This window comes from Scyliorhinus canicula, chromosome 9, assembly GCF_902713615.1.
Source record: "Scyliorhinus canicula chromosome 9, sScyCan1.1, whole genome shotgun sequence".
Lineage (NCBI taxonomy): Eukaryota > Metazoa > Chordata > Chondrichthyes > Carcharhiniformes > Scyliorhinidae > Scyliorhinus > Scyliorhinus canicula.
Genome location: NC_052154.1, coordinates 125,595,204 through 125,622,582, shown reverse-complemented (window position 1 = coordinate 125,622,582; position 27,379 = coordinate 125,595,204). Strand labels below are relative to the sequence as shown.

Here is a 27,379-nt window from a genome sequence, read left to right as displayed (position 1 = left end):
AGAAATGGGAGTTCCCTTAGGAGGGCTACTGTTCTTTGTGGTCAAAATGCCTTAACTTTGACTGTGAAATATTTGTAGCGTCTGTGGCATTTGTAGTTTTATACCATTCAAAATCCCATGATTGCACACTCTTTTTCCATCCTAATCTCTCATTACAAAACCTGTCATTCCAATACAACCTTCATAAATCATGCTCACCAAAACCTCAACACCATAAAGACCTATCATCCCAACAACATCACCTTATCACTGCAAGCCCCTCCGACTCTGTATAGGAATGTGGATGAAGTCATTTTATATTTCTTTCCAATTGCTATTAAGGATCATCCATTCCTGTGGTTGAGGAGGTTTTCAGTGTAGGATTGTACGTCAGCTTTTGTGTGTATAAAGGGGATTGTGTTCCCATGGTTTCCACAATATGGGACACGTGAAAGGACTGTCCCTGGATGTGATTGCATGCTGTGTGAGTCTGTCCCTTCCTTCATCAAGAATGGCAGAGGTTGTGGTGCAGTCCCATGCTTAAGTTCACTTCCTTACAATTAGCAGTTGGATGACATACAAATGGATGGTTGAAGGGTCTTTGAAAGATTTTTCCCCCGACATTCTCAGTTGAAAATCATCAGTTTCTCCCATAATGGATCCAAAATCCCTCACGTTTAGGAGTACTCTGTACTATATCTAGTTTTAGAGTAGTATAACCTTGAAGGAAGTTACCATAAAATGGAACACTATGTTCCAGGAACCAGCTATGCTAATCTAGCACATTCTAGGAATGGGAAGGTGGACTGATTCATATTTCAGTGAGCTGAGATTTAGGCCCAGTTTTCGCACCCGGGTCAGGAGAATTCCTGGCTCTGCAAACCTGACCTTTAAAAATGGCCACCCACAGATTGGATTTTCATTCCGGGGGTAGGCTGGATTAGAGGTCAGGCCCTCCACTTCCGGAGCCAATGAGGAGGCTGCCAGGTGTGCAGGGGTGGCTGAGGGGAAGAACTGCCTCAGCTCTGACACTGTGTTGAATTCAATGAAAAAGAATAAAACGAAGAACAACCCTTAACCTCCCACACATTCCCATGCCCCATCCATGTCAACGTATATCACCTCATGCTCACAATCCACCACCGTGGCCCCTCAACCCCCCATGCTAACCCATGCCCCTCTAGCCACCTCCCCCATGCCCCCCACATCCTTGTGGCCCTTTATAACACATACGCCAACTCAGTGGCAACTCATACACCCAATACCACATCAATATTGAAAATTGAATTCAATACAAATCTGGAATTAATAGTTTAATAATGACCATGAAACCATTGTCGATTGTCATAAAACCCATCTGGTTCAGTAATGTCCTTTAGGGAAGGAAATCTGCCATCCTTACCTAGTCTGGCCGACATGTGACTCCAGATCCACAGCAATAAATGGGCAATGGGATGGGCAATATACGCTGGCCCAGCCAGCGATGCCCACATCAATGAATGAATAAAAATAAATAAATATCCCTTCCATGCCAACTCACCTAGTATCCTTTGACAGGCCCTTGATAACTGTGAGGATTTCCTGACCGCTTGACAGTTCTTTGATGGTTCCTGTTTCACAATCTTAACTTACCCAAATTCCACTTCAGTGGAGGCAGCTCAAAGATTTAAATAGCCAGAAACCTCTGCAAAGTGCATGTGTGTGAACCTCAGCCTGACTCCATTTCTGTCCCTGTGAAAATTGAACATGACTAATTTGGGGGCAGTACTTACAATTTCCAGCCATTTCCAAGATTTTCACCACAACAGAGAGACACTCTGGCATGGCATAAATCTGGGCCTAAATGTATGTTGGTTCATTTTACATTCAATAAATGAACAGGCATTGCAAATGTCATGTTGTTCATTCTCTTGTGCCCTTTTTTTTGATCGATGTATGCCACACAGGTTATGCACGGTAAATATATATTTTTGACTGAAAAGTGTTCTGAAACTGGCTGGTTTTAAATTTTAAAGAAGATCATTTGTTTCCCCCTCTCTCCAGTTTAGTTTCCTTACTCACTCTTCCACAATGCTCCAGGCTGTGTATTGCTTTGTTCTTTCATTACCTGACTGGACAGGGTTCCAGGATAGTTGACCTTTGCCAGATTTCCCCAATAAAGCTGCCAATAAAGCAGTTATCCTCCTCCAATTCCCAAATGTTGAGTCCTCTGGCTAGTTGGTCCAAATGGAACGGTCCCAAAATAGTTGGTGTTGATGCTTACAAGGAATGACTGCCATTGTCTCATGTTGAAGTGGAAAGGAGGAGGCAGTACGTTACCAGCTAGTTCAGATAAATCTTATCTGCCCTCTCACCCCTCCCCATTATGTGCTCTACGGATTTAATTTATTGTTTTCATCAATTTCAGATCAATTGGACTTAAATCTACTCTGGTGAAAATGGGCGCAAGTCCTTATGAAATATATAATCAGGCACAGAGTAATGCCAATTCATTACCATAATTAATTAAAATAAAATCAGGGCAACTATTGATTTTTTATGAAGATCTTTTCTCTTTTAATCATTAAAGCTGACTAATTGTGTCCTCAGAATGGTGAGGTGGAGTGTTCCTACAGCCCCTGCCCAGTGCTGGACTGTGCCAGAGAAAATTGGTTTCTGGAGCCAGGCAAATGCTGCTTTACCTGCCGTCAAGATAAAACCATCAAAGGTGAGCCAGGGCCTCAAATGATATGCAGGGCTTAGTCGTTTGGAATAAATGTATCCTGAACAAACCTAACTGAAATAACTATGAAGCAAAACTAGAAATTTCCGGAGATGCCCAGCCCTATCGTACTCAACTTCTTGTCTTTTTTTCTCTTTTTTAAATAAATTTAGAGTACCCAATTAATTTTTTCCAATTAAGGGACAATTTAGCGAGGCCAATCCACATGCCCTGCACATCTTTGGGTTGTGGGGGCGAAACCCACGCAAACACGGGGAGAATGTGCAAACTCCACATGAACAGTGACCCAGAGCCGGGATTGAACCTGGGACCTCAGCGTCGTGAGGCAGCAATGCTAACCACCGTGCCGCCCTTCAACTTCTTGTCCTAGCCACACATATATTCTCAAATACCTTTTCATTCCCTCGCTTAGTTGATCTTTTTACACTGTCAATAGGTTTCCATCCAGTAGTTAGAAAATGACATTAGTTTACACTCTGCTATTGGCATAGCTGGAGATTTTCTTTTACAACTCCCTTTTTAATTCACCAATTTTACTAAAATGTGTAGATGTCCAGTCTTCCTATCTGACAACCTTGTTTGAAATGTTAATCTTCCTATTCCGCTGACCGATCTGTGTCCTTTCCAATCATTTTATTTTGAGTTTCTGATTTCCAGTATTCATGATTTTGTTTTCTTTCGAGAGTATCTGTGAGCTGGTTTCAGAAAGTTTCATGACAATGCAATATGCTTCGGTTGATTATACAGTGGTACTGAGTCATTAAGTTTATACTTGATCCATTTCACCTCTCAATGTTGGTTATATATATATATATATATATATATTTTCAGGAAACTTGGAGGAGCTGACTGAAAAACATGTTAATAGCAAACACATCAAAGAATTTCTCTCATTATATTTTGTGCCATTTATCCCTGGCAGGCTGTTTCATAGACGACAATGGCATTGAGTTCCCAGTTGGGCAGATATGGTCACCTGGCGATCCTTGTGAAGTGTGTGTGTGTCAGGTGAGTCCAGTCAGGAAATAGAGACTAAAAGTACCAACAGTGGGAGGAACAAACTGTCCAATCATCAAACAAAATTTTAAATTTTGGCTAACTGAATATCAGGTTAGGGCAGAAGGGCACATACTAATGTCAAAGCCGCTCACTGGCGAGATATCTGTGCACTTATTTGTATGCCCCAGTCATGCGCTCAGAGATATGCTTACACTAATTCATGCCTCTCAATCCCCTTTGTGTGCTATCTATATACAGATTTGTACAATTCTGCAAGATATTTGTGCATCAACTGGTGTACCTCAATCATCCTCATCAGGGAGTTATCTCTGTATCTTCCAGTTTATTACTCAGAAAGACTTTTGCCTCTCAGATAACTAACCATATATTTCTTTGTGTGTCTCAGTCCCTCAGGAAGATGGCCCTACACTAGCTAAGCTCTCAATCATTTCCTCGTGGATTGTTTATATGCACTGTTGTTCTTTGTTCTTATTGTCTGTTTCATTTCAGGCAGACGGTTCAATTGTCTGCAAGAGGACAGACTGCTTTGAGACCTGCGCACACCCTATACTGGTTCCTGGCCAGTGCTGCCCAGACTGTTCTGCAGGTGGTTTTCCAACTACGTGTGTGTCTGTGCAGGTGTGGTTGCTCGTGTGGGTAGTATGTGTGCATTTGTGTTCGTGTGTGTCTGGAAACACAGCTCTCTTTATAGCATTGGATTTAGATCCTACAGACTTTGGTCCATTGCCTTGCGACATTTCATGGTGTGCCCTCTTCTGAGTAATTTCCTCTGATTATTCACCTTCCCCAGAGATTACATAAATGAAGGAGACTCCAGGTTAGAATGATAAAAAGAAAGACCAAATCAATGGAATCAACTGGTCTTCTCCTTTGTTTACAAATCCATAACAGTGGGATTAGGCAATGTTAAGTGGAGGAGGGATAATTTTCCTTTGTGCTCACTTTCTGTCAGAGTTACACAGGTGAGATCTCACTTTAGTCGTTCTGGTGGTATGGTAGCACAGTGGTTAGCATTGTTGCTTCACAGTGCCAGGGTCCCAGGTTCGATTCCCGCTTGGGTCACTGTCTGTGTGGAGGTTTGCACTTTTGCCCCATGTATCCTTGTGTTTCTTCCGGTTTCCTCCCACAGTTCAAAGATGTGCAGGTTAGGTGAATTGACCATGCTAAATTGCCCTTAGTGTCCAAAAATAAAAAGGTTAGGTGGGGTTATTGGGTTGTGGGGATAGGGTGAAGGTTTGGGCTTACGGAGGGTGCCCTTTCCAAGTGCCGGTGCAAACTTGATGAGTGGAATGGCCTCCTTCTGCACTGTAAATTCATATGATTCCATAGTTCCTGTTTGTCTCCTCTTTTCATTTTAATCATTGACTGTTCCTTAAGCTGTTAGCCTTGTGGTTTCTTTTTGTGGTTCTGCGACCAGGATAGGGAAAAGAAGGATTGCGGCAATCCTGACTGGCTTTTCCCTGAATCAGAAATATTAGACATCAGTCATGATGACATAGATAGCAGCAGAGTGAGTGTGGGGCCAGAACGTCCCGTGGTGCAGCAATCACTTGATTGTTACTCCCCTCCAATTTGCTGATGCCGGAACGCAGGCCCGACCTTCTTACTCACCCAACCTTCTGACTCAGGCCGGGTGAGAATAGAACAGCATGGCAGGTTCCCCAGTCGAGTGCAGGAAAGTCCGGGGGCAGGAAGCCACGCCTCCTTTATTAGAGCCTGTGACCTGCTCTTATAGCCAAAATATGTACTTGGCTGATCCAGTTCAGTCTTTGGTCAATGGTAACCCCCAGGAAGTTGATAATGGGGGGGGGGGGGGGGGCTCAGTAATGGTATTACTATCGAATATCAAAGAGAGATGGTCACAATTCTCTGTTGGAGATATTCATTGCCCTGGCATCTGTTCGAATATTACATGCCATTTATGATGGAGGGCAGATCATTGGGGAAACAGCTGAACACTGATCAACTAGTAAGCCTAAGAAGTGAAGAGGCAGTGGTGTAGTGGTATTGCCACTGGTCTAATAATCCATAGACCTAGGGTAATGCTCTGGGGACCTGGGTTTGAATCTCACCATGGCAGATGGTGACATTTGAATTCAATTAAAGAATCTGGAATCAGAAGGCAATGAAACCATTGCCGCTTGTCGTAAAAACCCATCAGGTTCACTAATGCCCTTTAGGGAAGGAAATCTGCCATCCTGACCTGGTCTGGCCTACATGTGACTGTAGACCCACAGCAATGTGCAGGTATGGGCAACAAATGCTGGCTCAGCTACTGACGCCCACATCCCATGAACGAATAAGAAAAAAGATCCTTGGAGGGCAGTAATCAGGGCTCTTTGGGGGTCAAGTTGGCTCCAAAGACTAGGGTGACCAACCGTGCTGGATGTTCTGGGATTGTCCCAGAAGTTGGCTTGATGTCCATGAATTTTCTGGGCAGTGAGATAGGAGTCTGCTCAAGCCATTCCTTTTCTCTGCATTGCTGTCACCACATGTGCAATCCAGAGGTAGTACAATGCATTGACACAGCCAAGAGGCAGCAGCAGCAGCAATTGATAGGCTAGGGTTGAGGTGTGAGTGTCAGGTGGGGTGGGGATTTCGGTCCAGGGAGTCAGGCGGCAGGTCTAGGGCTGGTGGAGTTCCTGCCTGATGGTAGCACTCCGACATGAGTCTGACACAGGCCCAGTGAAGATTCCGGCAGGCCTGAGAGGATGGGAGGGTGTCTCTGGAAGGCATGTGTTGTTGGCAGTCCTATGTGGTGGTGGAGTGGTGTCTGGGGAGACCTGAAGAGTGGTTTGGGGTTCCAGAGAAGCCCGGGTGCATAGGGGTGGATGGCTAATGGAGCAGGCTGTTCTCCTGGTCCTGTCCACATGCACCAGACCCCAAAAATCTTTTCTGCACCCTACCCTGCTCCTCCAGTGAAGCATACCTTATATTGTTTTCGGCCAAGAGTTGATCACCCTGCCAACACCTCTAATAATGAAAGATAAAGATCGCCTGATGGTGGGTGTGGGTTGGGAGGGAAGGGGGATTGTTTGTGGTGGTTTGCTGGCTGCTTCTGGCACAGCTTCCTCGACAAATAGCTTGACATCGGTTGAACAAGAAATAAGGGATCCATCAGGGAGAGACGGTCCATCAGGGAGAGATGGTCCATCAGGGAGAGATGGTCCATCAGGGAGAGACTGTCCATCAGGGAGAGACTGTCCATCAGGAGGAGACTGTCCATCAGGGAGAGACGGTCCATCAGGGAGAGACGGTCCATCAGGGAGAGACGGTCCATCAGGGAGAGACGGTCCATCAGGGAGAGACGGTCCATCAGGGAGAGACTGTCCATCAGGGAGAGACTGTCCATCAGGGAGAGACTGTCTATCGGGGAGAGACTGTCCATCGGGGAGAGACGGTCCATCGGGGAGAGACGGTCCATCGGGGAGAGACTGTCCATCGGGGAGAGACGGTCCATCGGGGAGAGACGGTCCATCAGGGAGAGACGGTCCATCAGGGAGAGACGGTCCATCAGGGAGAGACTGTCCATCAGGGAGAGACGGTCCATCAGGGAGAGACGGTCCATCAGGGAGAGACTGTCCATCAGGGGGAGACTGTCCATCAGGGAGAGACTGTCCATCACGGAGAGACGGTCCATCAGGGAGAGACTGTCCATCGGGGAGAGACGGTCCATCGGGGAGAGACTGTCCATCAGCGAGAGACTGTGCATCAGGGAGAGACTGTCCATCGGGGAGAGACTGTCCATCGGGGAGAGACTGTCCATCGGGGAGAGACTGTCCATCGGGGAGAGACTGTCCATCGGGGAGAGACTGTCCATCGGGGAGAGAATGTCCATCGGGGAGAGACTGTCCATCGGGGAGAGACTGTCCATCGGGGAGAGACTGTCCATCGGGGAGAGACTGTCCATCGGGGAGAGAATGTCCATCGGGGAGAGACTGTCCATCGGGGAGAGAATGTCCATCGGGGAGAGACGGTCCATCGGGGAGAGACTGTCCATCGGGGAGAGACGGTCCATCGGGGAGAGACGGTCCATCAGGGAGAGACGGTCCATCAGGGAGAGACGGTCCATCAGGGAGAGATTGTCCATCAGGGAGAGACGGTCCATCAGGGAGAGACTGTCCATCAGGGAGAGTCGGTCCATCAGGGAGAGACGGTCCATCAGGGAGAGACTGTCCATCAGGGAGAGACTGTCCATCAGGGAGAGTCGGTCCATCAGGGAGAGACGGTCCATCAGGGAGAGACTGTCCATCAGGGAGAGACTGTCCATCAGGGAGAGACGGTCCATCAGGGAGAGACTGTCCATCAGGGAGAGACTGTCCATCAGGGAGAGACTGTCCGTCAGGGAGAGACGGTCCGTCAGGGAGAGACGGTCCGTCAGGGAGAGACTGTCCGTCAGGGAGAGACAGTCCGTCAGGGAGAGACTGTCCGTCAGGGAGAGACGGTCCATCAGGGAGAGACGGTCCATCAGGGAGAGACGGTCCATCAGGGAGAGACTGTCCATCAGGGAGAGACTGTCCATCAGGGAGAGACGGTCCATCAGGGAGAGACGGTCCATCAGGGAGAGACGGTCCATCAGGGAGAGACGGTCCATCAGGGAGAGACGGTCCATCAGGGAGAGACGGTCCATCAGGGAGAGACGGTCCATCAGGGAGAGACTGTCCATCAGGGAGAGACTGTCCATCAGGGAGAGACTGTCCATCAGGGAGAGACGGTCCATCAGGGAGAGACTGTCCATCAGGGAGAGACGGTCCATCAGGGAGAGACTGTCCATCAGGGAGAGACGGTCCAAGCCAGGTCAGGAATTCTGCTGCAGTATATTTCTCATCAGTTTGTTTTAGGGTCTGTAAAACATGACGGTGGATCTCCCCGTCCATCCTGTATTTTATGAGGTTATTTATCAAGGCCAGCCTTCTCGATCTTATCCTCGGCTGAGCTGTGGTGATTCTCAGGTTAAATCACCACGAGTCAGCTCTGCCCCTCAAAAGGAGAAAGCAGCCGAGGGTCATTTGAGACTATGACGACTTTACTCACTTTTACTTTACATCCTGTATCCAGCTGACCTGAAGCACTGAACATGTGGATCAGGAAATCCGACTCCACAAAATCAGAATTTAAACACTGTTTAAGCATTGTCTCTGCTCTCAGTTAGACCTTGACCACTGTATGCACTCCTGTAAAAGTCAACCCCATGGATTTTGGCGCAAAACATTGGTCTTAAAACGTCTGCTTTTCTTCTATATATAATAATATGGTAGATTTCTATGAACAAGGAGCAGGAGGAAACCATTCAGCCCTCGTGCCTACTCCGCTATTTAATAAGATCACGGCTAATCTGATAGTAACCTCAAATCTGCATCCCACTTCCCCCCAATGACTAGTCACCCCCTTGTTTGCCAGGATTCTAACCATCTCGGCCGTTAAAATATTCAAAGAAGCTGCTACCACTGCCTTTTGAGGAAGAGTGTTCCAGACACTCGTGTCTCTCTGAAAGAAGAGAATTTGCTTCATCTCCATTTTAAGTGGGGCATCCCCTTATTTTTAAGCTGTGACCCTTAGTTCTAGATTCTCCCACAAGAGAAAACATCCTTTCCGCATCCACCCTGTCAAGACCCCTCAGGTCTTATATGTTTCAATCAAGTCACCTCTTATTCTTCTATACTCCAGCAGATACAAGTCTAACCTGTCCAACCTTTCCTCAGAAGACAACCTGCCCATCCCTGGTGCTAGACTACTAAACCTTCTCTGAGCTGCTTCCAATGCATTTACATCTTTCTTTATCTAATGGGGTGACAGGGTAGCACAATGGTTAGCACTGTTGCTTCACAGTGCCAGGGACTTGATTTGATTCCTGGCTTGGGTCACCATCTGTGCAGGGTCTCCACGTTCTCCCTGTGTCTGCGGGATTTCCTCCGGGTGCTCTGGTTTCCTCCCACAAGTCCTGAAAGACATATTTGTTATGTGATTTGGACATTCTGAATTCTCCCTCTTTGTGTCTGAACAGGCGCCGGAATGTGGCGACTGGGGTATTTTCATAGTAACTTCATTGCAGAGTTAATGTAAGCCTACTTGTGACAATAATAAAGATTATTATATTAAGGTGGCCAATGCTGTATACAATACGCCAGATGTGGTCTCACTAGTGTCCTGTACAACTGAAGCATAATCTTCCTACTTTTGGATTGCAACTCCTCTCGCAATAAATGATAACATTCTATTAGCTTTCCCAATTACTCTCCATTTTCAGTTTTCCATTAGCCTGGAAGATATGCTCAAGAATCACTCTTTCCCTTCAGGAATGTCAGTGCAGTTATCAGCATTGCTCCTCCAAAAAAAACACATAAATGTCCAACACAACATATATTATCCATTCCATTACAACCTCATAATAGGAGCTGCCTACTAAATATCTCTTACTTCCAGCTTCTCTTTGTATGCAGGAAGGCAGACAGATTTACTGACCTCAGTAGTGATGGTGTCAGGGTTTTATCCAGCACTAACATGTTCATTCTCATTAAAGGTTGTGCCTATGATGGGGTGATCTACCAGAATAATGAGACCTTCCCATCAAGTGCAGACTCCTGCCTCACCTGCATCTGTCTGGTAGGTGTGTATGTTTCTTACATATTCCAGTTTTTAATTTATTTCAATTAAGCTGGTCGCAGTGATGTTTTAACAGAAAGTCTGGGACTTTTATTTGGAGTAAGTTTAGTTATGATACTTGACTTCCGATCACCTATGGCCGTGCCTTAGATTAGATTTGTTCACTTTTTTCCATCACTATTTGACATATAGATGACAGGGTGGATTAGATCGAGTCCCCCTGTGAGCTAAGCAGCCAAGAATGAGGATGTAGCTTTATGCCAACAATCCTCTAGCTGGCAAGGTTTATGATCAAATGGTTATGGATGGAGACCTGCTAATAGAGACCTGCCTTATTTCCTGGTGAGAAGGTTGTAACATTTCCAGGAGTGGGATTAACGAGCTGGATTTTATATCAGCCCCCACCTCGCATCACCACGCATTTGAAGATTGAGAGGCCAGAGTGGGGATTGTAAAATGCAGTCCATGGGCTGCCCACCACTTTGCGACCTGGCCCGACCCTGTTTGCCATTTATGGGGGTTGGGGGTGGTGGTGGCATCCGACGGCCAGCCTGCTCTTGGGTCTATTGGAGCTCCTGTCACTATTTTCACTAGCCACGGGGAGTTACTCACCAAGCTCCTTTGTGGGGTCTCTTGTGCCCATTGGAGACATGCCCCCCCCCCCCACCCTCCCTCCCCCAACCCCACCTGCCGCCTTCACCACCAGATCATACCCCTTTAATTACCTTGGCCTCTCAAACCCAGCACCCTCAGTCTCCTTACTGGGGCCCACCAGCCAGGCACTCCTGATACCCTGGACTCGGCTGAAGTTAAGCCTCCATAACATTCTCTTCCTGAGGGACAACCTGTCGTCCCAGCAGTGATCAGCACTCAAACCAGACCTGCTAGGCCTCTGAAGCTGCCAGCCAATCAGCTCCTGAAGATGGGACTTCCCTCCACAGGCGGGGACGGAAGTCTCTCCTTGAGCCAATTAACCGAGAATAAAATGGCTGCTGGGCAGCAGGGAATGTGAATCATGTCGGGGATTGTAAAGTCCAATCAGAGCTAATGGAAGCCAGTTAAAGCCGAAATTCAGATCTCTTAGAGAGTACAATTGGCTACTACGTATTACAGAGTTCCTAGTTCTATTCTCACTTTCCTCTAATTGCTTTGTTTAGTTAATGATATTGCCCGAATAGGACTGTAGAACTTCTAATATTTTGTCATGTTATTTAATTCCACAGTCTGGTTCTGCTGCTTGCTCCCCTGTGGAATGCAAAGCACGCTGCACTTATCCTTTCCACTCTGAAGGCGAGTGCTGCCCTCTTTGCATTGGTAAGTGATTTGAACAAACCCTTTGCCAGTAATAGGTAAGAAGGCAGCTGTGAGCACCGAATTCATGTTGTCCGTTGTGTTTGATTCATTCAGCCTCCTGACCCTGCGTGGTGTTCTTGCATGCTTTCACTGGCAAGTTTCAGAAAGCCCAAAAAACCCTCACTGCCATTAACATTTACTCGCTGTCTGTCATTCTATCTTAAGATGTCGCCGGGGCATAGCGATTCTCTGCGAGCTCTCCCAAACAGATTCTCTTTTTACATCTCTTATAACCGTACTAATCTTTTACAATTTAATTCTGACACTAACACTATCACTAACCTTTCTCTTTTCTATGTATTTACATTGTGTACCTCGTGTTGCCCTATTATGTATTTTGTTTTCTTTTCATGTACTCATGATCTGTTTGAGCTGCTCAGAGAAAAATACTTTTCACTGCATCTCGATACACGCGACAATAAAAAAAATCCAGTCCAACTCTGCGCAAAGCGTTCCCCGCTGTCCACATGACTGTGCTAATCATTCACTCGTTGTCTGTCTCCCACACTGCGTTAATAGTTCTCCTGCTGTCTGTCTCCCTCACTGCTCTAATCGTTCTCCTGCTGTCCCTCACTGCTCTAATCGTTCCCCTGCTGTCTGTCTCCCTCACTGCCCTAATCATTCTCTCACTGTCTGTCTCCCTCACTTCACTAATCATTCTCTCACTGTCTCCCTCCCTCACTGCTCTAATCATTCTCTCACTGTCTGTCTCCCTCACTTCGCTCATCGTTCTCTCACTGTCTGTCTCCCTCACTGCTCTAATCATTCTCTCACTGTCTGTCTCCCTCACTGCTCTAATCATTCTCTCACTGTCTCCCTCCCTCACTGCTCTAATCATTCTCTCACTGTCTGTCTCCATCACTTCGCTAATCATTCTCTCACTGTCTGTCTCCCTCACTTCACTAATCATTCTCTCACTGTCTCCCTCCCTCACTGCTCTAATCATTCTCTCACTGTCTGTCTCCCTCACTGCCCTAATCATTCTCTCACTGTCTGTCTCCCTCACTTCACTAATCATTCTCTCACTGTCTCCCTCCCTCACTGCTCTAATCATTCTCTCACTGTCTGTCTCCCTCACTTCGCTAATCATTCTCTCACTGTTTGTCTCCCTCACTTCGCTAATCGTTCTCTCACTGTCTGTCTCCCTTACTGCGCTCATCGTTCTCTCACTGTCTGTCTCCCTCACTGCTCTAATCATTCTCTCACTGTCTGTCTCCCTCACTTCGCTAATCGTTCTCTCACTGTCTGTCTCCCTCACTGCTCTAATCATTCTCTCACTGTCTGTCTCCCTCACTGCTCTAATCATTCTCTCACTGTCTGTCTCCCTCACTGCGCTCATCGTTCTCTCACTGTCTGTCTCCCTCACTGCTCTAATCATTCTCTCACTGTCTGTCTCCCTCACTGCGCTCATCGTTTTCCTGCTGTCTCTCTGTCTCACTGCGCTAATCGGTCACCTGCTGTCCTTCTCCCTCACTCCACTAATTGTTCTGCCGCTGTCTTTCTCTAACTGCACTAATAATTCTCCTGCTGTTTGTCTCCCTCACTACGCTAATCGTTCTTCCGCTATCTGTTTCCCTCACTGCGCTAATCTTCCTCCCGTTGTCTCTCTCACAGCGCTAATCGTTCTCTTGCTGTCTGTCTGCATCACTGTGCTAATCACTCTCTTGTTCTCTGACTCTCTCACTGCACTCATTGTTCTCCAACTGTCTGCCTGTCTCACTGCGTTAATCGTTGTCTTTTGCTCTTATTGCACTAATTGATCTGCAGCTGTCTACCTCTCTGCGCTAATCAGTCTTCCGCTGTCTGTTTCCCTCACTGCGCTAATCTTCCCCCTGCTGTCTGTCTCCCTGAGTGTGCTAATCGTCTCCCTGCTGTCTGTCTCCCTGAGTGTGCTAATCGTCTCCCTGCTGTCTGTCTCCCTGAGTGTGCTAATCGTCTCCCTGCTGTCTGTCTCCCTGAGTGTGCTAATCGTTTCCCTGCTGTCTGTCTCCCTGAGTGTGCTAATCGTCTCCCTGCTGTCTGTCTCCCTGAGTGTGCTAATCGTCTCCCTGCTGTCTGTCTCCCTGAGTGTGCTAATCGTCTCCCTGCTGTCTGTCTCCCTGAGTGTGCTAATCGTCTCCCTGCTGTCTGTCTCCCTGAGTGTGCTAATCGTCTCCCTGCTGTCTGTCTCCCTGAGTGTGCTAATCGTCTCCCTGCTGTCTGTCTCCCTGAGTGTGCTAATCGTCTCCCTGCTGTCTGTCTCCCTGAGTGTGCTAATCGTCTCCCACTGTCTGTCTTCCTCACTACAGTCCTGACACATTCTCGATAAGCTGGTATTATATCTTGAAGTCTCTGAAATTTGGGCCTCATATTTGTGTTTGAATTCGACTTGCCACGTTTCTGGCACTGACCAGTCTATTGCTATCTTCCTGCAGTCATGGAGCAGTCCCCTATGCTCTCAACTACGCAGCAATTTTTGTGTCATCTGCAAAGGTTTTGATCATGCCCCTACATTTACATCCAAATCATTAATGCATATCATGGAAGAGGGGTTTTATGTACGGTGAAAGCTTTTTCTGTCCTTATTTGAATATCAATTTGGCGTCAACGGAAGGGGTGCAGGAGGTCAGTGGGTTTGCGATGGGGGGGCTGTTGGGTAGTTTAGGGGAGGAAAAGGGGGAAAATTGACAAACTGAATGTGGTTTATATTGGATTGCTCTATGTGTATGTTATTGATTGTGTTCAGAATAAAATATATATTTTTAAAAATTAATACGTACCCCAAAAAGGAGTACTGAGCCCTGCAGAACCCCACTGGAAACAACCTTCCAGTCACCAAAACACCCATCAACAATTACCATTTGGTTCCTGCCATTGAGTCAATTTTGTATCCAACTGGCTACATTTTCTTGTGATGAAATAAAATTGTTATTAATTATTATTATTACTCCATGGTAAGCAATTACTGACATTGCTGTGAGTGTTTAGATACCGGATTCATCTGTGTTGTGGGCAGATTCACTTATTCACCTGAATCTTCCCTTGCAGATTGCAACTACGAAGGGAGGAAGGTCACCAATGGTCAGTCATTTCAGCCTGAAAATAGTCCCTGCTCCTACTGCAAATGCCAAGTGAGTTTCATTCCATGCGGTAATGTTATCTGATTCTCGTTGCTAGATTGTGAGCAGAAAGGAACAGTGAGATTTATGACAGGCATACACTGTTTCTATATGGCGGGTGGATGGGGTGAATAGTGGAACACACAGTGAGTGGAGAAAAGCTTAATCACAGAATAAGGACTGAGACTTCTATGATTTGTAAAAAAGTTGCGTTTGGCAAAGACAAATGTGGGTCCATATGGGTAGAATCAGGAGAATTCATAATTAGTAATAGAAAAATGATAGAGAAGCTAAATGATTACTTTGTGTCTGTCTTCACTAAGGAAGATACGGGAAATCTCCCAGACTTAGATATCCAAAGAACTGAGAAAATTAGGAGTCGAAGGAAATTAGTATTAGTAAGAATGTTGCATTGACGAAATGATGGGACTAAAAGTTGATAAGTTCCTGGGACCGAATATTATTCATCCCAGAGTGTTGAAAATGATTACTATGGAAATAGTAGATGCATTGTTGATTATCTTCTCAAGTTCTAAAGGTTCCAGAATGGTTCCTGAAGACTGGAAGGTAGCAAATATGAGCAGCTTCTGATTGGAGGCTCTGCTAACTGTCTGGCCTTGTTAAAGTGCACTCCAGTTGAACTGAGTTCCAGTACTGGTTCCAGCGGTACAACAGCCGGCAGCGGTGCTCCCCGTTAGTTGGGGCCCTGTGCCTAGGCACGGTGTGCTTCATTGTAAATTCACCCCTGGGTAATCCACTTTGGTGGAAGGAACAGATTACAGGGTATTTCCCGAAAGGTAAGAAATTGGCAAGTATAGATATCAAATGGAACCTGGTTGTCCTTGTCCATAAATTACTGAAGGTTAGCAAGCAGGTACAGCAAACTGTTAGGAAATTTAATGGAATGTTAGCCTTTATCACAAGAGGATTTGAGTACATTAACAATGAAATCCTGCTTCAATTGTATCGGAGCTTGGTGCAGTTTTGGTTCACTTATCTCAGAAAGGATAAGAATAGAGGGAGTGTAATGCAGATCCACCCGACTTGTTCCAGGGATGATTGGACTGTCTTAGAAGAGAGATTATGCAAACTGGCCTGCATTCTCTAGAGTTTCAAAGAATAAGAGGTGCTTTCATTGAAACCTACAAAAATAATAGACAGGGTAGATGCAGGTCAGATGTTTCCCTTGGTTGGAGAGTCTAGAACCAGAGAGTACAATTTCCAAATAAGGGGGAAGTTACTTGGGAATGAAATGAGGAGAAATTTATTTTCACAGAAGCTTGTGAATCTTTGGACTTCTCTACCTCAGAGGCCTGTGGAAGCTAAGTCATTGTTTATCTTTAAGATAGGGATTGATAGATTTCTGATTAACAATAATGTAAAGGGCAATGGCGATAGTGTGGGTAAAAGGCATTGATGTATCCGATTAGCCATGATCGTATTGAAAGTTGGAGCAGGCTTGATGGGCTGAATGGCCTATTCCTATTCCTATGAGTGCTGATGTGAGCTGCATCGTGAGTATTGCTTGTTTAGGGATTGCTTTATTCTGCAGTTAACCTGTATTGTAGTTGAATGTTTCTTGGAGCATAGGAAAAGCTACATTTAACTGATGCTCAGGCTGCATTCAAATTAATAACCACCAGGCCAATGCATAGAATGCATGGAGATAGATGACCTCCTCCACAGTTTTCCCCATCTTTTCGGCCCCTCCCCCATGAGATTCCCCCTACCTTCCTGACCCGACCACCCACACTCCCTCTGCACCCCTGCCAAGGTCCACTCTCCCCGACCCTTTCTTGCCCTGACCTCCAAATTCTGCCTCCTACCCACTTACCTCCTCCATGGCCTGTTAATTGAAAAACCTTTCACTTGCGTGCTTCATGTCAGCAAGTGCCTCCTTCAATCCAACGGAGCTGGAGTGCAACACATAGTGTCGAGGACAGCTGCAAAGCCTGGATCTTGACCAGTGTGAGCTGGAAGGTCGGGCAAGACAGGCACGGAAGAGAATCTACAATTGTACACGGAATGGCAATCTAATGCTCATTGCCACTCTGCGGAATTTACAGTCCTCTATCTCCATCTCCTCTCTTTGTAACTCACTCTCACACTCTCTCTCTCTCTCTCTCTCCCTCTCTTTCCCCACCACACTTCACTTTTTAAAAAATATATTTTATTACATACCACACTTCTCTTAATCTGTCCTTCTCTCTCAAACAGCTAGGAGAAGTAAGCTGTGATGTTCTGATGTGTGAGCCGCCTTCCTGTGAGCATCCTTATTCTGTGCCTGGTGAATGTTGTCCATCTTGCTCAGGTAAGGTCAAAGAGTGCTTATCACCGGCAAGGGGAGCCTCTTTGTTATCATGGTTTTACTATGAGCTTTACTTACAGACCATATCTTGGCGCCGTCTCCCAAAAATTCAGAAAGAGACCCAATACTAAATCAACGGAGTCAGTTCAGCCTTCTACAAACTAAGACAGTGAGTGTTTGACCACAAGGACATCTAAGTCTGATTGTACAGAGCAGTTGTTTTTCACCATACACTACAGTACTGCAGTGAGACCTGAGTGGTTATCAGCAGCACATAAGATTGCTAAAGAAATTCTATCAGCAATGCCTCCATCACAACCTCCGGATTCAATGGCAGGCATGCTAAGCAAATGCTAGTGTCCTCCTTGGAAGCCTGCTCCACAAGCATTCAGGCAAAACTCCTCAAAATAAACTATGATGGACTGGATACTGTGTGTGGATGGCCAAAAGGTGACTCCCCTGCCAGGTCCTGTATTCCCAACTCGCAAATGGCCAACGATGCAGGGGAGGACAAAGAAAATTCTTCAAAGACACTCTGAGGCACTCATTGAAGCACGGCAGCATTGACATTAAATACTGGGAGGAGCTTGTGACCAATAGCTCAGAACAGTGACAACTTGTCCATCAAGCTGCATTAAGATTTGGATGACAACATATTAATGATGAGGCAGAGTAATGGCAGAGGAGGAAGAAAAGGAAGCAAATTCCACACTCCGGTACCCATGATCTCATGGGACGCCCTGCCCCTTTGCCCAAATATCTGTGGGCCGAGGGTTGGCCTGTTCAGTCACATGAAGCCCCATGACAGAAACTCACAATCCTGAGTGGATGTCATTCTCGAATTGAGGGACAGCTGACGATGAACTGAAAACATCTGTTGCCGACCTTGATGCGAACTCATTTCTTGGAGAATTGTGGTGTTTGAACAATAGCCCACATTCTACATCACAGTATCATCACATTTGGACTTCATTTCTTGTCACCTTTTGCCACGTTTTTGTCATGGTTTGTAATGTATTCAAGTGTTTACTTGTTTAACAACCATGGCATAAATATTCAAGCAAATTTTGCTACAGACTAGTTTTCAGGGTCTCTTTTTAGTTCAACTGCTCCAATAAATGTAAAACGGCATTGACATTGAGGAGATTTTTTTCAAGGTGGCGATTAGTTGGTGTTGGCACTGATCTCTGGATCAGGAATGTGCAACATTGCCTGGTAGTAGGTGTGGTGGCTCGAGATATACACGCTGGAGGCTTCCAGTGTAAACCAAAAGGGATTTGTTACAGAATGTAAAAGGCAAATATTACAGGCACAGAGCAACTATATGTTTTTATATATATATACCAGTGTTAACTCCCCAACTTCGGGTCTTACTCTGCCCGGAACCCTGACCCACCACCACCAGCCCCACATGTCACACTATTGTCTGGGGTTTGCGCCCTCCCGCATGATTAAGCCTGGACCCGTCACATGGGCTACTAAGCCCGCCAAATTTTAAGGAGCCGCACCACCAAACTAGGGTTGCTCTTATTATGAAATGAAATGAAAATTAAAATCGCTTATTGTCACGAGTAGGCTTCAATGAAGTTACTGTGGAAAGCCCCTAGTCGCCTGTCCGGGGAGGCTGGTATGGGAATCGAACCGTGCTGCTGGCCTGCTTGGTCTGCTTTAAAAGCCAGCGATTTAGCTCAGTGAGCTAAACCAGCACCTATTATCTGTGATTCTCCACAAACTGTGTTCCTAAAATCACAAACAGGGATTTTAATTCTGTGACATTAGACAAATGTACAGCATGTGAAGAGTTAATGTTATGTTAAGCCTAGCCACTAGAGGGAGCTAAGGGGCAGTACTATAAATAGCACTGGCTCTTGGGCTCGGGGAGGAGACTGGGTCTGGAGCTGACAAAGGTAAGGGGTAGAATTCTCCGATCCCCTGCCGGGTTGGAGAATCTGTGCGGCGCGGCACGAATCGCGCCATGCCGCCCCGACGCCGGGACACAATTCTCTGCAGTGCGGAGAATCGGCGGCATCGGTGCCGGCGTGGTTGGCGCGCACCAGTCGAGATATGCATCGACTCTCTGGCCCGGATGGGCCGAGCGGCCGTCCCGCCAGTGCTGTTCTAACATACTCTGAGCCGGCGGGACCTTGGTGTTGAAGGGTCCGGGAGTGGCCTATGGGGGTGGGTGGGTGGGTGGGGGAGGTGCGGGGGGGAGGAGAAGGCGTCCGACCCCGGGGGGGGGGGGGGGGAGGCCTCCGTAATGGCCTGGCCCGCGATCAGGGCTCACCAATCGGAGGCCGGCCTCCCTGTCCCCCCAGCCTCATTTCCTCCGCGACGGCTCCTGTAGCCCTGCACCATTTGGTGTCGGGGTCGGCGCGGGGAAGAAGGCCACTGCGCATGCGCTAGTTGGCGCCGGCCCAACTGTGCATACCCGGACCCTGTGGCGCTGGGTTCAGGCCCGGATCGGCAGCTAGAGTGGCGTAGGCCACTCCAGCGCCATCCTAGCCCTCTGTGGGCCGCAGAAGGGGGTCCCAGAATGGGCACCAACGCCGGAGTAAAACACTTCCGTTTTTACTCCGGCGTCAGCACTTAGCCGCCCGTTGGGAAAATCCTGCCCAAGGTTCATCGTGGATTGCAGAGTTAGTTCAGATATAATTGTTATAATTAGTAGATAGAGATAGTGTCGGTGAGTGTAGTTTAATTCTTACATGTATGTTTGCTATTCAGAATAAGTGTCAAACTCAAATTTAGCAGTGTTAATAAAAATGAGTTTAGTGCTTCAGAAGAGCTTTGTGTACCTTTGTGATCACTGCACCTTCCATCCTGGAAACGCCTCACAAAGATCACCACAGATTCTATGCCTGATGCAAGCTGGAATTAACAGGCAAGCGTTTATTTTACCGCCCCACGCCCATTTTAATGCTCGGTTGTGTTCCGTAGACCCCAATCAGGCAAAAGCTTCATGAATAACTATAAATCTGGTTCTTATGACATAGACTGTACCACAAAGCCATTTTATTAAGAGCACCTGTTACAGATGCCTTGCTCAGTGAAACTACCAAAGACGAAACAGTGACCTTAATGGTTAAGTATAAAATGTACATTTTTTGAGAGCAGGAGGAACAGGAATTCTCCACCTGGTCTAAAAGAACATTTTAGGCCACTGCTTCCTCGATCATGCAAATCCTGCCGTGACCCCCTCCTCACCAATGTAGCTGAATGCCAGTAGGTGGGCTCCGGGCAGGCTGCCCATTATCTATTGGTGTTAATCCAGAAAAACTACCTTCGGACAGCCATTTTGGATAGTACGTTTGCCACTTGGATACTAATGAGGTCAAGTCATCAAAGTGATATTTTCACAGAATCATTTAAATGATCGGCCCATACTGATGGCTGACGGGGAGGTTGTAATCCTCTCTCCATAACGACCACCAGTCATTCCAAAGAAAAACCCACGTGGCATCATAGGATGGCACATCATCAGGCCTGGTTTTAAATCTGGTACTTGACTAATGGTGGAATGTATTTAAATCTGCTGTACGACTGTTAAACATTTTTAATTTGATCTGTGACAATCTGGTTTAACTTGGTGTGTAACGGTTAGTGTGATTTAACCTGCTACGTGACTGGTTCGGTGTGGTTTATGGCTGGTTTAGTGTGGTTTGACCTGTTATGTGGCTGGTTCAGTGTGGTTTGACCTGGTGCGTGACTGGTTTGGTGTGGTTAAACCTGGTACATGGCTAGTTCAGTGTGATTTGACCTGGTGTGTGACTGGTTCAATGTGGTTTAACTTGGTACGTGGCTGGTTCAGTGTCGGTTGACCTGGTACGTAACTAGTTCAGTGTGGCTTAACGTGGTATGTGGCTGGTTCAGTGTGGTTTGACCTGGTGTATGACTGGTTCAGTGTGGCTTAACCTGGTACATCGCTGGTTCAGTGTGGTTTAACCCGGTTGTGACTGGTCTGGTGTGGTTTAACCTGGTGTGTGGTTGGTTCAGTGCATTTGACCTGGTGCGTGACTAGTTCAGTGTGGTTTGACCTGATTTGTGACTGGTTCTGTGTGGTTTAACCGGGTACGTGTTGGTCTGCTGAGCGTAGTTCTCCTTGAGTAGCACCATGGCCTCAGCATAGGTCGGCGCGTCCCAGATGAGGGGAAAGATGTCGGAGTTCAGCCGCATGTAAAGTACCTGGAGCTTCTGTGCCTCTGAGGGTGGTTCAGTCGAAGATCCGATGTAGGCTTCAAAGCAAGCTAGCCAATGTGCGAAGGCTGACTTGGCATTGTCTGCTTGAGGATGCAGCTGCAGGTGATCAGGCTTGATGCGGAGATCCATCGTTTTAAATTCTCTGCGTAATAAATTGATGCACTATCAATTACGACGAGACGAGAGTAGAGAGTAATTGAGGCTTTATTACGCAGAGATGTGTAGCCTCCCGCAGCTGCTGCCGAAATGGCTGCAGCTCGGTGAGCCCACACATTTGTACTCCGCCTACTGGGCGGAGCCAGCAGGTAGGGATCTACCCCCGTACCTGTAGTACAGGGGCCTTACCGTAATACACCTTGTATATGATATATACAACACAACAATATATCAGTGGTGACTACCACAGATACGTGCCTAGTTCAGTGTGGTTTAACCAAGTATGAGGCTGGTTCAATGTGATTTGACCTGGTGCGTGACTGGTTTAATGTGGGTTGACCTGGTGTGAGACTAGTTCAGTATGGTTTAACCTGGTACTAGGTTGGTTCAATGTGGTTTGACCTGTTGTGTGACTAGTTCAGTGTGGTTTAACTGGTACATGGCTGGTTCAGTGTGGTTTAACCTGGTGTGTGACTAGTTTGGTATGGTTTGACCTGGTGTGTGACTGGTTTGGTGTGGTCTGACCTGGTGTGTGACTGGTTTGGTATGGTTTGACCTGGTGTGTGACTGGTTTGGTATGGTTTGACCTGGTGCTTGCCTAGTTCAGTGTGGTTTGATCTGGTGCATGACTGGTTCAGTGTGGCTTAACCTGATACATGACTGGTTCAGTGTAGTTTAACTTGGTCCGTGGCTGGTTCAGTGTGGGTTGACCTGGTGTGTGACTGGTTCAGTGTGGCTTAACCTGATACATGGCTGGTTCAGTGTGGTTTAACCTGGTGTGTGGTTGTTCAGTGCATTTGACCTGGTGTGTGACTGGTTCGGTGTGGTTTAACCTGGTGTGTGACTGGTTCGGTGTGGTTTGACCTGGTGTGTGACTGGTTCGGTGTGGTTTAACCTGGTGTGTGACTGGTTCGGTGTAGTTTAACCTGGTGTGTGACTGGTTCGGTGTGGTTTAACCTGGTGTGTGACTGGTTCGGTGTGGTTTAACCTGGTGTGTGACTGGTTCGGTGTGGTTTAACCTGGTGCGTGACTGGTTCGGTGTGGTTTGACCTGGTGTGTGACTGGTTCGGTGTGGTTTAACCTGGTGTGTGACTGGTTCGGTGTGGTTTAACCTGGTGTGTGACTGGTTCGGTGTGGTTTAACCTGGTGTGTGACTGGTTCGGTGTAGTTTAACCTGGTGTGTGACTGGTTCGGTGTGGTTTAACCTGGTGTGTGACTGGTTCGGTGTGGTTTAACCTGGTGTGTGACTGGTTCGGTGTGGTTTAACCTGGTGCGTGACTGGTTCGGTGTGGTTTGACCTGGTGTGTGACTGGTTTGGTGTGGTTTAACCTGGTGTGTGACTGGTTTGGTGTGGTTTGACCTGGCGCGTGATTGATGCTCAATCTGGTGTTTGGTTGCTTTCTTGAGATTTTAAGTCTAGTGTGTGATCGCCAGTTACCATGTTTTCTAGACTCCTTGTTTATTCTTTCCACAGTGTGTCTCTATGATGGTCAGATCCTGGAAGCTGGAGGATATTATATCTCAGCGACTGACCCCTGTATCGTCTGTCTCTGTATGGTGAGTGCTTCCCCAGTGGATGGGTGAGATAGATGCAAACAGACTTTTGCTCTTAACTGTCAATGCAAGACAGGCAAGAGGGAGGCCATCATCAGCAATCATGAGAGGATTCCAGTTTACAAAGCGCTAAAGCTATTCTGGCCTTGGTCCTGTCACTGAAAAAAAAATTTGGGAGGGGTCTAAACCTGGAGGCCGAACGATCAAGACAACAATTATAGACTGAAAGAAAAACGCAGCAGGTCTGCCAGCATTTATCAGTGGAGAACCGGTGTTAATGTTTCGAGTCCATAGATTTTTTTGAAAGGATATCCCATCCAACTAAACTGTCTCCTCAGCTGATTACACACCCTGACTGTACCTAACTTTCTCCACATTCACCGTCCAATAATAATGCAGCAGGTTCAGGAGCGCCAACCCCCTTTTCTGTCTCTGCCCCTGAATCGGGGCCCTCTTTACCCTCGGCACCTTCCTCGCCCATATAACCTCCGAAATCACTATCTCCAATATCCGGAAGAAGGTCTTGGGGAGAAAGACCGGGAGAGTCTGCAAAACAAACCGGAACCTTGGCAGCACATTCATCTTTATCACCTGCACCCTCCCTGCCAGTGCCAGGTGTAATGTATCCCATCTCTTAAAATCCTCCCAAATCACCTCATCCAATGTTGTCAAATTCTGTTTGTGCATCGTAGCCCAGTCCCTCATCACCTGAATCCCCAAATACCAGAACCTTTCCCTCGCTACCTTAAATGGCAACATCCCCAAATTGGCCCCAAGCCCTGCCACAATCACCGGAAACACCTCCCTCTTCCTGACATTTAACTTGTACCCAGAGAAGCCCCCAAACCTCTACAAATATGTGCCTTTATGACCCACAGTCCAACAGATCCTTCCGTGTCTTTGGGAGTAATGTGATCGACGCCTGTGTCAGTATATCTGGCAACTCCCCCTTCTCCAACGCCTGACTAAACGTCCCCAGCAAATGTGGTGCCAACTCTGCCACAAATGCCTTATAAAACTCTGCCGGGAAGCCGTCTGGCCCTGGGGCCTTCCCCGACTTCATCTCCCTGATACTGCCAATCACCTCCCTCAGCTCCAGGCTCCTCCATCGCCTGCCTCCTCTCTTCCTCCAACCATGAAAACTCCAACACATCCAAAAACCATCCCATATCCCCTTCCTCCCCATCCAGCTCAGCCCAGTATAGCTTCTCATAATATCCCTGAACAACTCGTTTATCCTCCCCAGCTCTGACACTATCTTCCCCTTCTCTGTCCACACCCTTAGAATTTCACTAGATGCTGTCTGCCTCCAGAGCTGGTGGGCCAGCAAATGGATAGCCTTACCACTCCATATTCATATTGCATCCCCCTCGCCCCCTCCCATAGTTGCCCACCACCTCTCCCATTTTCAACCTATCACACTGCCCCTGCAACCTCTTCCTCTTCACCAACAGCTCTTTAGTGGGAGCCCCTGAGTACCTCTTGTCCACCTCAACTATCTCGACCAGAAACCATCCATGATCTCCCTCCTCCTCCTAATCCTGTGCGCCTTAAACGAGATGATCTCCCCTCGGACCATCGCCTTCAATGCCTCCCAGACCGTAGCCTCTGACACGTCCCCGTTCTGATTAGGCTCCATGTAATCCCCAATCGCCGACCTCACTTTTTCACAAAACCCCTTATCTGCCAAAAGACCCAAATCCAGCCTCCAACCCGGCCTCTGCACCTGCCCGAGCTAAGCCTCACCTCCAGCCAATGGGGCACGTGAACGAAATCATGATTCTCACATACTCCACTCCACCATACCTATCAATACCGCTCGACTCACCGGGATCGTTCCCAGTAAACTCTTTACAAACCCCACATCATCCCAATTCGGCGCATATACGTTGGCTAGCACGACTGGCATTCCCTCCAACACCCCACACACCATCCCATATCTACGTCCCAAGACCCACAATTCCTTGGCTTCCGTCCTTTCGTTCAACAAAGTGGCTATCCCCGCACCTTCGAGTCAAACCCCGAATTAAATACTTGTCCCAACTACCCATTCCTCAAACTAATCTGATCCTGTACTGTGAGGTAGTCTCTGTAAAACAATACCTCCAACTTCAAACTCCTCAGGTGTTAAAAACCCCGGGACCTCTGAATTGGCCCGTTTAACTCTCGGATGTTCCATGTTACAACTCTTACCGTTTGTCATTATTCCCCTGTGGTTCTACCTCCTTTAATATCACCCTAAATCGGGCCTATCCAAGATGGCCCCCCCTCTCTGTCCATAACCGTGCTCACTCAACAACTGCGCCATGTCGCAATCCCGCTTTCCCTGCCCCTTCCTCCCTCCTTCAATCACTCTGGTCAGACATCATCCTCTTATTGTATCGTATTGTCATCCTTATGCCTCAAGACACTTCTCCACCTGGTCCATCGATCCTCTCAGAGGTGCTACAGCTCCCTCAATGGCCTTTGACCAGTCACCATGTAACTCCTTCCTTTGCTGGTGAAATTCGTCTTTGATGAAGGCCATCAACCGCTCCATCTGGGGCTTTCCCACTGGCGATGACCCTTCCTCCTCCGCCATTCTCGCAGTTATTGTTGCTGCACCACAGGTCCCCTCCAGTTCCTTAGCCAGGTCTTTAACTGTTTTTTGACTCTGTCCTGGAGCCAGCAGACATGCCAATCTTGGGGAAAACCTCTCCCTCTCTACCTTCTGCACCACTTTCCTGCCAGAGCTAACCCACTAATGGGTATAAAGTGCCCATTCGAGCCAGAGATGCCCTGTGTGAGACCACTCACTCCATGGCCGCCACCAGAAGTCTCCTTTATTTCTATTTCTAATAATTATTCTTAACATTAATCGAATTAATTGAATGTTTGGCCTATCATTTATTCTTGAGGTCGCTATTGGTTATTAAGGCTGAGACGTAGTTATGCAGATCAGCTTCCATTTTGAGACACTTTTGTCAAGACAAGGTTAATTTTAACTTGGTTACATTGAATGCTGGGAGAAATATGGAGAAGTGGTGGTTTGTTAATGGAGTGCCTGTGAGTACTTCACAGTCGCAGTACACTGGAGCAAAATACAGCCCCACACTGGATACCAATTTTATAAAATAGGTTTCCTCCTGCATGCATCGTTTCTTTGTAATTCCCATGGAAGGGAGCATGTCGCAGTGTGTGATGTGTCTCCTCTATAACTCCAAATTAAGCTTGGATTTGATCACTCCCTGTATCAGCTTCCGTCGCAAATCCAGAAGCTCAGAAATCCCACTTGGTGGGGTGAAAAAAGATTTATCATACAGCCTGCAATTTCACACGCCCGATACTAAGCTACAGCCTCATTCCCAAAGCAGGTTGTTTTTCCAATGTCTGTCTATCTAGTACCATTCCAATTTGAGAGACTGAGATAGTTTTGCAATAACGTGATTCTCTCTCTCTCTCCAGGAAGGCAATATGGAATGTGATTGGAAAGGTGATAGCTGTACAGAGCTGGAATGTGAAGAGCCTTTGATTCATGTCCCTGGCAGCTGCTGCCCCATGTGTCCTGACTGTAAGTACTGTCATCGGTGTGACTGGATGGGGACGAGCTCTGAATGTAATGGGATTTTTATCAAGGGGAATACAAGAAACTTTGATTATGTACGGACTACGAAGGGCAGCACGGTGGCACAGTGGTTAGCATTGCTGCCTACGGCGCTGAGGACCCGGGTTCGAATCCCGGCCCTGGGTCACTGTCCGTGTGGAGTTTGCACATTCTCCCCGTGTCTGCGTGGGTTTCACCCCCACAACCCAAAGATGTGTAGGATAGGTGGATTGGCCACACTAAATTGCCCCTTAATTGGAAAAAATAATTGGGTACTCTAAATTTTTTTTTTTAAATGTACGGAATACGCTATCTAACCCCTTTATTGCATTCTTGTGAGTTGATTGAGATAGGACCATATTAGGGGCACCTGAGATCCTAACTGCAATTGGAAACATAAATCCAGAGCCATCTTTCAAGGTTGGTCACACAACTGTGAGGTAAATGGGTTGCAGGGTCGTGAAATCTCTCGGATCTGCTCCCCATCCGTCTAGTGTAATTTCACTGGAAGTGCAGCTGGAAACCTCTTTACGTGCGTTAGTGAGTCCCAGGGTATTTAACGCTGGTGAAACAGGAGCTGCTCTGGGGAAATTTCCAGCCTTGGTATGAACTGCACCTCCAGCACTAATGTCAGGGAGTACTTACTCAGCCAAAAAAGGACTTCATTTTAGATCAGTACTGGCAAAAATGCTGGAATCATTCTGGAGGCAGTTCAATTCTGTGACGGTGAAATCATAGATTTGTATGGAAGGAAGAGCTGGAGGGGAGAAAATTATCTTCAGTATTATCTTTGTGTTGTCATTAAA

General features: G+C 47.0%; 1 protein-coding gene across 11 annotated transcripts in view; it reads left to right on the top strand.

The window, feature by feature from the left end:
* The window catches only part of LOC119971661 (von Willebrand factor C and EGF domain-containing protein-like), a 490,550-nt gene that overhangs the window by 387,193 nt on the left and 75,978 nt on the right, over positions 1 to 27,379 (top strand). For all 11 annotated transcript variants that reach the window (XR_005461886.1, XR_005461887.1, XM_038807512.1 and 8 more), the window contains 9 exons: positions 2,569 to 2,686; positions 3,624 to 3,709; positions 4,211 to 4,307; positions 10,242 to 10,324; positions 11,548 to 11,638; positions 14,705 to 14,787; positions 16,993 to 17,086; positions 22,911 to 22,993; positions 26,435 to 26,540. Coding sequence is in view for 9 of the 11 variants with exons in the window: in XM_038807512.1 (XP_038663440.1) it covers positions 2,569 to 2,686; positions 3,624 to 3,709; positions 4,211 to 4,307; positions 10,242 to 10,324; positions 11,548 to 11,638; positions 14,705 to 14,787; positions 16,993 to 17,086; positions 22,911 to 22,993; positions 26,435 to 26,540 (841 nt within the window). In the remaining 2 variants the exon portion in view is untranslated. The remainder of the gene's footprint in view (positions 1 to 2,568; positions 2,687 to 3,623; positions 3,710 to 4,210; positions 4,308 to 10,241; positions 10,325 to 11,547; positions 11,639 to 14,704; positions 14,788 to 16,992; positions 17,087 to 22,910; positions 22,994 to 26,434; positions 26,541 to 27,379) is intronic.